Raw genomic sequence first — 10940 nt, 5'->3', positions numbered from 1 at the left:
GCTGTTGTCGATATATCGATAGCTAGCTCACACCTCTACATGGGCGCGCATATTTGAAAAGTTTTTTATGTGAAATATAATGGTTCAAACACACAAACGCACATCAAGAAAATGATTGCTAACACATATAAAATATTATTAATATATATAGGGAAATAATTAGCTCAGTTTGCTTTGCCTTGCTTAACATTTTAAATTCCTTTTCGTTTTTCCTGCAACTTTTGCTTTAAAATTGATCTGTTTCTCAAAAATGTCTAAAGGCACAGGACCTTTGTCTAAATTGTACAATATTACCATCAGTACTATTGATAAAATTGTTCCAAACGCAGTCCAGCCACTTTGGCAATCTCCAGCCGGTGAGTAGATCCATTAACTATTACACAATAAATGTTAATCACGTTCCATTCAGGCCCCCGCACTGTGTTTTTTTGGGCGCCAGCGTTTAAATGGGTACGTCAAAATATATAAAGGTTTAATCCTAAAGTCTCCTACTAGCTAACCTTAAATGTAAGGAAAAACCTTGTTCAAGAGAGAGATGTTGTCAAAGTGTCGCCTAATTGATTGATTTTTTTATATTTTCAGTCCTTAGTGCTGGCTGGACTGAGCGATACGCTAAATCGTCCTGCTGCCAATATATCAGTAAATCAGTGCGCGACCTTGGCACTCACGGGCTTGATTTGGTCTCGTTATTCAGTGGTCATAACACCCAAGAACTACAATCTGCTGGCCGTCAACATAGCCGTCTTCATCATCCAAGGTTATCTGGTGGGCAAGCACCTTAGATGGCGCAGCGAGAATTCTCGGAATGCGGTGTTCAATCATTCGAACTACTCAATCAAATCGGAGGATGATTGGTAGCAAGAGAAACAATTTATAGAAAGTTGGCGTTGTTTAAAATCATCTGAAATGAACGTGGTATCAACCCAAATGCAAAAGGTCTGGGAACCTTTAATTTAATTCTTGGAAATCTATGTGCACTGAATACCGACGTGTGTAGTTAATCTAATAAGAAAATGCAATTGATCTTTCAATAAAGACCATTCTGTGCCTACAAATGCGTTCCAACGAGAAAATCCATTAAAACAATATCCAAAAATTAACCTGAAAATAAGAAATCGATTTTGTTAGAAAGCAACCCCGTGAAAACCAGAAAAACCATCATATTTTGTGTGCCGCTCTGAAGCTTTACAGTTTTTATTCCTTTTTCTCTTATGCATTCTTAAAATCATCATCGTATAGCTTCTGCTCGAAACTAAGAACTCTATCGATAAAACGAATGTGTCACGCCCCGATGTTCTGGGGCGCTGGCTTGGGCATGTGACTTATGACTAGAAAATTATAATATAGGAGACGTTGGCATAATACTATGTCTAAGACATAGGCAATCGGCTTGGGGTCTCCGGCTGAGGTCCTGGATGCCGTGCCTGTGGCCCTTCGCACGGCCGTGATAGTGCGCACAAGCCCCGATTTGATTGGTGATTGGTCGTCCTGTCGCCGGTCGTTCTGCAGCCAATGCGCTGCCTCCAAAAAGGACTCGTCGTTGGCCTCCTGGCCGGGAGGAGGGTGGTGTTCTCGGGTCGGGGGTAGCTGTAGATGGCAGCCCGGCAATGCAGTTGGCAGCACTTCTTTTGGCCATTCGCACACACTCACAGACTTTCTGCCCGACCAACAGGCGTATACTTGATATATTACGTATACCACTCGATGCGCATGTTAGCGAGGCAGAGAATCCTTCTGGAATCCTAATGTGTGTGTGTGTGTGTGTGAGGGGCCACTTGACACGTTGCCAAAGGAAATGCATTGCAGGGCGGCTGGCTATCCCTCCAATTCCGGAGATGCTCCCTTTCGGCCGGGCTTCGTCGCCGCTGTGCGTTGCGATTGGTTGGTCAGACCTTCGTCGGTTGCAGCGGAAAATCGGCTCGACTTCTGGGTCTCCTCCCCAATTGGCCAACGAGGCTTCCTTTAGGCCTGCAGCGTCTGCAATGGGGATAAAATGGGGGATCACATTAGTTTTGGCTGCCAAAATAAGACTTTTTAATAGTTTTGTAGCAAAAGGGCTTTCATTTATTCTCAACAAATTTATTTTGGAAATGTACCAAATGCAAGATTACATTTTTGTGCCACTTACACAGCCTCTTATAAAAGGAATAGATAGGCATTTAAGCATAAGCAAAGAACTATTTTGAATTTCGAATATCAGCCTTTATTTATAAATCCTCTTGATGAACAACTTTACAATATGATTATAAAATGTAATATGATTATCATCAGATTGCAAAGTGATAATATAGTAAATTTGTAACTTCGAATTTGCTTTTAAATTAATGAAATCTCTTTTAATATAATTGGTAAGTATGGCATTTTTCGAAATTACACTTATTTCGATCTCTGGGGTTTTGTTAATGATCACCATATTTATAGGAAATCATTTAGGGGTCGTCTCCCCCAAACTTTGACCATCCCGACCATCTATTCTTATCTTTGGTTTTCATAGTCCTGGGCCACTGTGCCACGGTGTTGGTCTTTATTGGTGGAATGGGTGGGTAATGGGCCACTGCCAAGATGGTAGCTTGCCAAAATCTTGCCTAGCATTTTTTCTCACGCTCGCTTCCAAAAAAAAGAGTTTTGGAGTTTTGCCAATAAGTTTTCCAAGACGCGCGGCAGACACGCCGTCTGCTCCGATCGTTCGCCGGAATGAGCTGCATTTCCCGGCACCCTCATCTTGTCTTTACCCCGCCTGGATGGATGACTTCGGCTGAGTTTTCCCATTGACTTAGGTCAGGAACTGTATTATTGAACAGCTGCCAATTGCGGCGAGCCCCAAATATTATTCATTCCAGACAATTCCCCATCCCAATTTCACACGCACGTGTTAAGTTAACGTGAATTATGTGCCATGGCAAGTTTTCCAGATATGTACCAGAAACACATCCAAACGTTGCCAAGGGACAACACTTGGTTTTAATTGCCTGCGACACAGCTGCTTAATCAATTTATGAGCTTGGTCCGAAATCATTGGCACAGTGTGATAAATAACCATTCGGATATGTTGCCTCTTTTTTCCCCATCCATTATTCATCGTGGTCAAAGAGACTTAAAGTGGCAAATGAGTGATGGCTTTGATGTGCCTTATGTAAGTGAATATCAGGAAATTCAGAAATGAGAAGACTTACACAACGGCAAACTGAACTGAATTAAGCTGCTTGGCATTTGAGGTACGTCAATTTGAAAGGTCAGTCAAATATAGTTCTATATAAACTATCTTTATTTTATAGCAACTAATAAAGACTTAATTGGTCAATTTGCTCCTGATTTTAATACATTTACATTTTTGTAATTCCCAAATACATTTTTTCATTGTTTTGCTACGTTCCGCAGAATTCATGCGAATAAATCTGTGCAGGAAAATATATCCTATAGAAGGCAAGAAGTGCAAAGCCTTTGACGTTTGAAACAAATTGCGCTGTCTTAAAATTTTCTTATTTCTGGGCGTTGTGCAGTCCCAGCTATATATGCATGCGCTTTTGCTGATTTTCAATGATTTTCATAGGAAGAATATCGCTTGTATTTATTTGTTCTAAAAGCCGAAATTGTGAAATTCGCAATTTGGTTGCCCAAAAGTTGATTCCCATTTTCCTATTTGTTCGCTGTTTAAATTTTCTCTCGTTTGGTGGCTGGTGGCTCATTTCGCCTTGTTGAATTTTTCATTTACCTTGCTATTTTTGGACACTCTTGATGGGCAGAAGATCGAAGGCGAAAGGCGCAGAATAGCGATAAAAACGTCAAGACCGAAGGAGAAAAGCCCGAGAAAATTGCGCAGAACTGTCGCCTGCCCTTATGTACCCAAAAAAAAAAAAAAAATAAACGTGTATATATGGGGTGGTTGGGGGTCCACCAACTGTATTATGTACCACATATAAATAGTATTCAGACTGCGGCTCTCTATGTGTTCTTGGATCTTTGAGTCGCGATGACGCGCAATTGACGCGGGCACAGAAGCGTTGAAAGCGTCGCCGCTGCTTCTATTTTCGTGGACACGACTAATACTGTGGTAGCGAGTGAGATACAGATTCGGATTCGGCAACAGATACAAATGCATCTGGGCGTGTATTTCGTTTTAATCTATTTCAGTTGCTTCATCGAAGATGTGCTCTTTTTTCTTTTCTGGTTCCATCTGTCTGTGTTTTTGCCTCTGTCTATAGGGCGACGGCGCAAATTGTAATTAGTGTTAGTTTTTCTTAGCTTTAATTAGAATTTGCTTAATTTGCACGTCGGCATGTGTTTTATGGTAAACAAATGAACCTTGAGATGCAGTTAGCCTGCAGTTTATTTATCGAATGTGCCAGCTTTAAATTAGGTTAAATTGGGGGTAAGAAGAGAAGGGGGAGGACTGTTGCGCAATCATATTTATTGTTTAAAGCAGTACCCTTTCCATTAATTACATCATCAGACAGCAGTTGGATCTGAAACATTATTCCATTCTTTAAAATCTTTTTGAATTGCATAATCACTAGAAAAGAAAAATTCAAAATAATAACACTATCAAAAGATCTTGTTCTTGCAATATAATTATTTAGCCTTAGCTATTTACGAGTACTAGTATATATGTACACACATGTAGCAACATTTTTGAATAATCTCATTTCCAAATATTTCCCATTTTATCATATTTAGCCACGCAAGTTTCCTATGCATTTTGTGTGAATATTTTTAAAAGAACAGGAACAACATTTCGCTTTGTATTTATGTCTGCTCGATATAGCTTCACAGGTTTGGTCTATTTTTATTAACTGCAATGAGTTGTGTAAAATAGAAAGCATGGAGTGCAACTGCAATACAGAGGCGTTGTCACAGCTGTGAAATCTGATGAAAACTGAAAGTCAATCAAAACAGCAGCGAAAGGAAAACCAAACGAGCGAAAATGCGAAAAGATAAATAGAAAATCGTAATCGGAAAATTGGCAGGCTGCAAATATTAACTGACTGCCAAAAACAAAAAAAGCGATGAACTGAACATAAAAAAAATTGCTTGAATATTGGCCAATAAATTTTACAAGACGTTGACAGTTGGCCAACAGCAAACGGCCTTGCCGAAGGCCAATCAAACGTCATTATTTCGTTTGGCCATGTGTGTCTGTGTTGGTGGGTGATAAACACAATCATAATGATAATTGGACACCTGTTGGCAACTGCTGGCTGGTTTCTGGCCAAGAATTCCTTGGCCAATTCAACAACAATCGGTGACGTAGCGTCGAACTGGGCAGCTCGTCAAAAATGTGCGTCAGCAATTAAAATCATAATGAGAGTGCCAAGTTAGAGGCGCCACCCCGCCAAAGGAGAACCGCTGCCAAGGCCCCAATCCCAGTCCCAATCCCACACGCCAGCCACGCGACTCGCATTCCACAGGATGCGTTGCCAACGATGATGCCAAAAATCTTGATGCCAAGAAGCTGCCGACAGCGGGCTGCGTTTGTTTATGTTTATGTTCGTGGCGTTTTGGCTTCCAGGGAGTGAAAAACGGCCCAAAGAAAAGGGCGGTAACGGAGGAAAAAAGGCGCAATGTGGGAAAGAGTTGGAAACACAACGATGGAGAAGCGTGAATTCTCTGCCATATATGCAGATAAGCCGAGCCCCTAGAGATATTCTATAATATCTAGAATTATAACATTAGAAGTATAACATTTTCATTTAGAAAAACTAGACCAACCTTACAATCAAGCGAAATTGGACAATACAAAACGAATTTCTTGGAAACGTACTAAATAATTCTAACTACATGTAATACCCACAAAATGCTCTATTCGGTTTACTGTAATCAAACAACTCCCTTTTTCGGATCTTGGGACAGCTCCTTCTTGGCAAGCCATTCAACTTGCCAAGTAGGGAAGCTTGAATCATAAAGTAACGCCTCGCAAGATTGAAAATTGTTAAGTGTTGGGCACTGCAGCAGCAGCAGCAGCAGCAGCAAAATCAACACCGCAGACTTGTAGGCGCTGCCAATCGCAGACTGCGACAATGCGGCGTATACGTAATGCAGCAGAAGTCGCCCCAACCCGCACACATAACGTATACGCAGTGCAGGACAAAGTTGCGGGCCAAATGCATAACAAATAAATAACAAAGGCCTGACCATCATTATAAAAAAGGCAAAGAGCGCCGAAGTTGCAAAAAAATGGAAGCGGACAGTTCAAAGGATAGCGAGCCGCACTAATAAGTTTTAAGAAAAATGAAAATGAAAAATCGTTTGTGCATTTTTATAAGTGCAAAAATATGCAAATAGAGTAAATCATTACTGGACTGGACCAAAGGCAGACAAAGTTCTTCCTCAGAGATTTTTTTGTTTTCGCTGCTGATGACAGCAGAAGGAGCAGAGGGAAACGTTGGCCAAAATCATAATTTGGCGATTTATTTGTTTGTTTGCTTTATTTGCCCCGTCTAGGCCATTGAGAATTATGTTTTAGGTTTTGTCTGAAGCCGACACACAAAGCAGAAGGAGGAGGAATAAGTGTACAGCTTCAATGCCGCCGTCGATATGCATTTAAAGTCTCTTTGACAATTTCTCACTGGCAATTCAATTAGTTTTAATTGCTCGACTTGGCGGACGTTTAAAAATTCCACCCTTCGGCGCGCGGCCATCAATAAAATCAATGCAGAACATAAATCTTCAAGCCTTTCGCTGCACTGGATCGGAATTTGAATTCCGAATCGAATATCTGGCGGAAGCAAAGATAAAGCGCACTGACCAGCGGCGGAACGGGAGGACCTTTTGTTGGACATATGCAGCCAGTCAAGAGGAAAAGGAAGGACACAATGCCTTGGACTTGGCTTGGCTTAGTTGCCAATTTCCTGGCGAGAAAAAACGGGAGAATTATTTGCCAGGATGTCCGAAACATTGCTGGTGTCAACAAATTCCTTTTCAACGGCTGCAAAAAAATGTTCGACCATTGCCAGCTAAAAAAGAACGAGCAGCGAGGCAAAGACAAAATTAATGTGGAGGCATTAGGGAATGTCCTGCTCCCAGGATGTCCTGCTCTAAGTCCTTGGCAATTAAGTATCGTGTTAATTTTTCGACTACCCTACTGCTCTCCGCTTTCTGGCCAATTAACTACTTGGAGAGCAATGGGTACATTTTTAATTGTTTTAATGGATCGTAAATTTCTTTGTACAACTTTTTGATTGTTGTTCTTCCTCACTGCAGACGCTCATTAATTTCGGAATTTAAAATTTCGAAAATCCAACATAAAACTAGGCAGTTTTATGGCTCCAATCGAGAACTACAAAAGCAAATACTTGTTTGCCCAAATTTAATTGCCCTAAGTACATTGTACTCTGGCGTGTTTTGGTTTCCGTTCACTCATAAAAGAATAAATCTGTCTGTGAGATTAATTTCTGATATATGAATTTCGTTTCATCTTTACCCAGTTCTGGTATGAGAATGGATGGCTTTTCGGTCTGGCCAAAAATGTGGGTGGCATTATCCTTCTAACCCAGACAGCTCATCCTTGGTGGCTGTTCATTGAACCATGAGCAGTCGGTGAGGGGAACCGAAGAAGGCAAATCTCGGGCTGTGGGAATGCTCTTTAACGTTTTTGGCCAGGCCTATAAATTCGTTTGGGTCCCTCACAAAATCCTAGATAGTCCTTCACCGGGCACGCCCTCCTACAGCGCATTTAGCATTCCCGTTGTCATTTCTCGGTTGCATCGGCTTTATTTATGTGGCGCCAGGCTGTTACCAGTGCGTTCTTCCCCTTTGGCTTCACTGTATTTGGGGTTAAGGATTTGCACTCCTTTGGTGCGCGATTATTACCAGAAACTCACAGAGGTTCGGAGTGCTTTAAAGGTTGGGTTCGCTGTAACTGGTTTTCAATGATAATGGGGAGTAAGTCCTAACTTTTGCTAATGACAGATGTTGATAGGATCGATTTTTAAGGCTTTTGTTTATTTTTAATCAAAGATATCGGGTTGTGGCTATATTACCAAATTTAATCAACGTACTTACCATTTTGTAGCACTTTTCCGCGCTTAGATGTTTTCACTCCATTTCCTTCCTTAGATTGTAAATTCTTCCTCCTCAGCTGTGCTTACATCATATACTTTCACCACGCCGAAGACTTCCCGCGCTAATAAAGGTTTATTATAGTTTATCGAAAGTGCTCATTATAAAGAAATATTTTTTCGTTATAAAACTTTTGACGTTGGTTTTTAGACGTATTGTATTGCACGATGGTTAATCCTTGTGACTATTTCATATTTATAAGTGTTTGTAAGGTCTTTATAATATCTGGCTATAATAATTGCTCAATTTGCTGTTCGTTGAGTTACTGGTTATATCATATGCGATTATGGTTGATCCTAAGCACTATTTCAACTATTTGAAAAATAGTTATAGGTTGGGTATTTTAGTTTCGAAGTTATAAGAAGTATTTCCTACAATTTCATTATAAAGTGTTTATTAAGTATTATTATAATTGCAGTCAAATGTTGTAACTTGCTTTTTTTCTATTATGTATTATTTCATTTAATTTCAATTTTTTTTTATTTTTTATGTTTTGTTGTGGAAACTGATCTTCAAAGTTGCTTTTCGGATCTTAGTCCTTTGGCGTAATATTTAACATGGTTGAATATTCTTTTTAATATGGTTTTTCGGTGCATCCTTCGCTGGAGATTCCGATGTTCTGGACGATGCTTATCCTTTGGGGCTTCGCTGGCGATTGCCCTGCTGCGTTTGACATGGAGCCGTGGCCAGGACGAGTCCTTTCATTAAGCCTGGCCAGATGAAACAATCAGCTCCTGCCAAATCGCTTGGGTCCGAGCCAGAGTGCCCACCTCCTCGTCCCATCATTCTTGGCACGTTGGTCAGTTCAGCTCACAAGGGCACACACTGTTTACACTCACTTTCTAGCACCACAGAGCAACTGGTTGTCGTTGGATGTTGTTGGCAGTTGCGGAGCAATACTCCTACTGTTTAATTGTTTATTTGCTGTTTCTTATTTGCTGTATGATCGAGACGGACGGGAGTATCCTGGCGGGCAGCGTCAGGTGTTGCGTACTGCCCAGGCTCCACTGTGGTCCTTCATCCAGTGGCCATAAGGCACTGTGTGTCTGTGTGACTGTGTGCCAAGCAGAAGCAGAAACTGAGGGAGCAGAGCTGTCAATTGCCCTGATCTTGGCCCTGATGTTTGAGTTGGCTAATCAAACGCGGACCGTGGCCAAAAAAGTGCGCTGCGTTTCCTCCTCCTCCTGCTCTTCCGCCATCGCCTCCTCAGTTGGCCACATCCTGCGTCACCTGTTTTTGTTGTTGGCCGGCCACTCTTCTTGGCTGGCTACGCGTCAAATTGAGACCCAAACTCCGCTCAATTGGCAGCCGTGCTGCCGTAGATGTTGCGGATCCAACGCGGACACGGACACGGACCCAGACCCGGACCCGGACCCGGATTCAGATTCGGGCCGGGTCCGGTGTTGGCCGCCCTGCCAGCCTTTTGTTGGCTCGCCACACCAGACGCTACCAGTTTGTTGGCCAACTGACTGACGACTGGCCGCGTGGCCTGCCAAAAAGCGAGCCAGAGGCCCTCGAACGATTGCAACGTTCTGAATTCCCGTTCACGTTCCGTTCCGGCGTTCTCTTTGTCGCAGTTCGTCTCTGCTTTTTGTGTCGTCATCGTCGTCGGGGGCTTCTCCTTGCGTTTGCTCTCGCGCCCCCCGCATGCACTCAGAGAAACTGGAGATTTTCGTCCGGGAAATAAACGAAAGAGATTTAAGATTTGATTTCAGATTTAAAAAATTTGAGTTACAAAATAACTTTTAATAATATTTAATACAAAAAACTTAAAAAATGCAAAAGTTTGGTTTTGTGAAAACTTTATCACTAGGCCAATAAATATCTAAGAATTCGGGTTAACTTTTATATGAAACATAATTTTATTAAATATTATTATATAATATTACATCGATAAATATTTTTCCAAGTGTGCAAGGGCTACGCCTTTCTTGCATTGGCACATCCCGTCCATCCCGCTGCTCCGCCGTCTCCTGACCCCCGACCTTCGCCCAACTGGCGGAGCTCCAAGCGAACGATCCCCCCTCCCCTCGGGGAAAATCGTGGCACTTCGTGCGCTGCTCGGAAAATGCTCGTCGCTGCCGCAGAGCTCGTTTGCCTCTGCTGCTGCGGGCTCTCTGCGCTGCCCGCTCTTATTCAGGTTTTTGAGTAATTTTGAATGTTTTCGAGTTTCGAATATTGCGTTTTTCCAGCTCCAGTATTGAGCACGAAAACCAACATTATCAGATGATTTATGACTAGCACGTGGTAGTTGTGGCAAAGGCATATGTTGGTAATGGGGTATTTAAAAAACTTAAAGAACATATTTTAAATTCAGGTAATTTCGAACCTTTTGAAAAAAAATGAATAAATAAAAAAGTATTACATAAGATTTGCACTGCAGTATGTTTCATTTTATTAGTTTCTAAGTGGAATCAAGATGTTATTTGGTAACAATACACAAAAACCCTCCTATTAAACCACAGAAACAATACTGAGTTCAGAATCAATCGCTTGAAATGAGTAATCATGTTGTTATTTGCCCAAATTGTTTTGGTACAAGAAAATCAAATTGATCCAGAGACTATTATTCCAAACCAATTATGAACAAAATGCAGTTGCAGTTGGTAGCGAAGCAAGCAGATCTTCGAAGATATATTCATAAATACATGGCTGCTTTTCGACAAACGCATAAACGCTGCCATAAAATTAGAATTTAAATGAGGCACTAAAAAGTGCAAAAACTACAAAGGAAGAAAGCAAATCGCGAGTAACGAAGAACGAAGGGCCGAAAGGAAGGCCCTTTGTAAACTCCTTGAGCTAAATGAATGCAAATGGTCAACAGGTTTTAGCACATGCAAGGACACACATCTTCGCAGGGCATCGATGCCAATCAGAATAAGTGG

At 41.5% G+C, this 10940-nt stretch overlaps 1 protein-coding gene and 1 long non-coding RNA gene across 2 annotated transcripts; one reads left to right on the top strand and one right to left on the bottom strand.

Annotated features, from left to right (window-relative positions):
- The first annotated feature begins 177 nt into the window (after positions 1–177).
- On the top strand, positions 178–1063 carry LOC6549563 (mitochondrial pyruvate carrier 2). Its single transcript, XM_001974445.3, has 3 exons — positions 178–356; positions 410–450; positions 583–1063. The coding sequence occupies exons 1-3, from the start codon at positions 251–253 to the stop codon at positions 856–858; spliced, it is 423 nt and encodes a 140-aa protein (XP_001974481.1). The 5' UTR covers positions 178–250; the 3' UTR covers positions 859–1063.
- Positions 1064–1163: 100 nt separating this feature from the next.
- Positions 1164–9639, bottom strand: LOC113564315. The gene is made up of 2 exons (XR_003407913.1): positions 7999–9639; positions 1164–1977 (listed from the first exon to the last, which is right to left on the bottom strand). It is a non-coding gene; the product is annotated as an uncharacterized LOC113564315 (long non-coding RNA).
- Positions 9640–10940: the final 1301 nt, after the last annotated feature.

Source organism: Drosophila erecta, unplaced genomic scaffold (genome assembly GCF_003286155.1).
Source record: "Drosophila erecta strain 14021-0224.00,06,07 unplaced genomic scaffold, DereRS2 tig00000092-arrow-pilon, whole genome shotgun sequence".
Classification (NCBI taxonomy): Eukaryota; Metazoa; Arthropoda; class Insecta; order Diptera; family Drosophilidae; genus Drosophila; species Drosophila erecta.
The sequence above is the reverse complement of the archived record's forward strand: the minus strand, read 5'-3'. Positions and strand labels throughout refer to the sequence as shown.

Coding starts and splice junctions, on each gene's coding strand:
- LOC6549563 (XM_001974445.3), top strand. CDS start 251: ATGTCTAAAGGCACAGGACCTTTGTCTAAATTGTACAATATTACCATC. Junction 357..409: donor ACTTTGGCAATCTCCAGCCG/GTGAGTAGATCC, acceptor CGTTCCATTCAG/GCCCCCGCACTGTGTTTTTT. Junction 451..582: donor GGGCGCCAGCGTTTAAATGG/GTACGTCAAAAT, acceptor TTATATTTTCAG/TCCTTAGTGCTGGCTGGACT.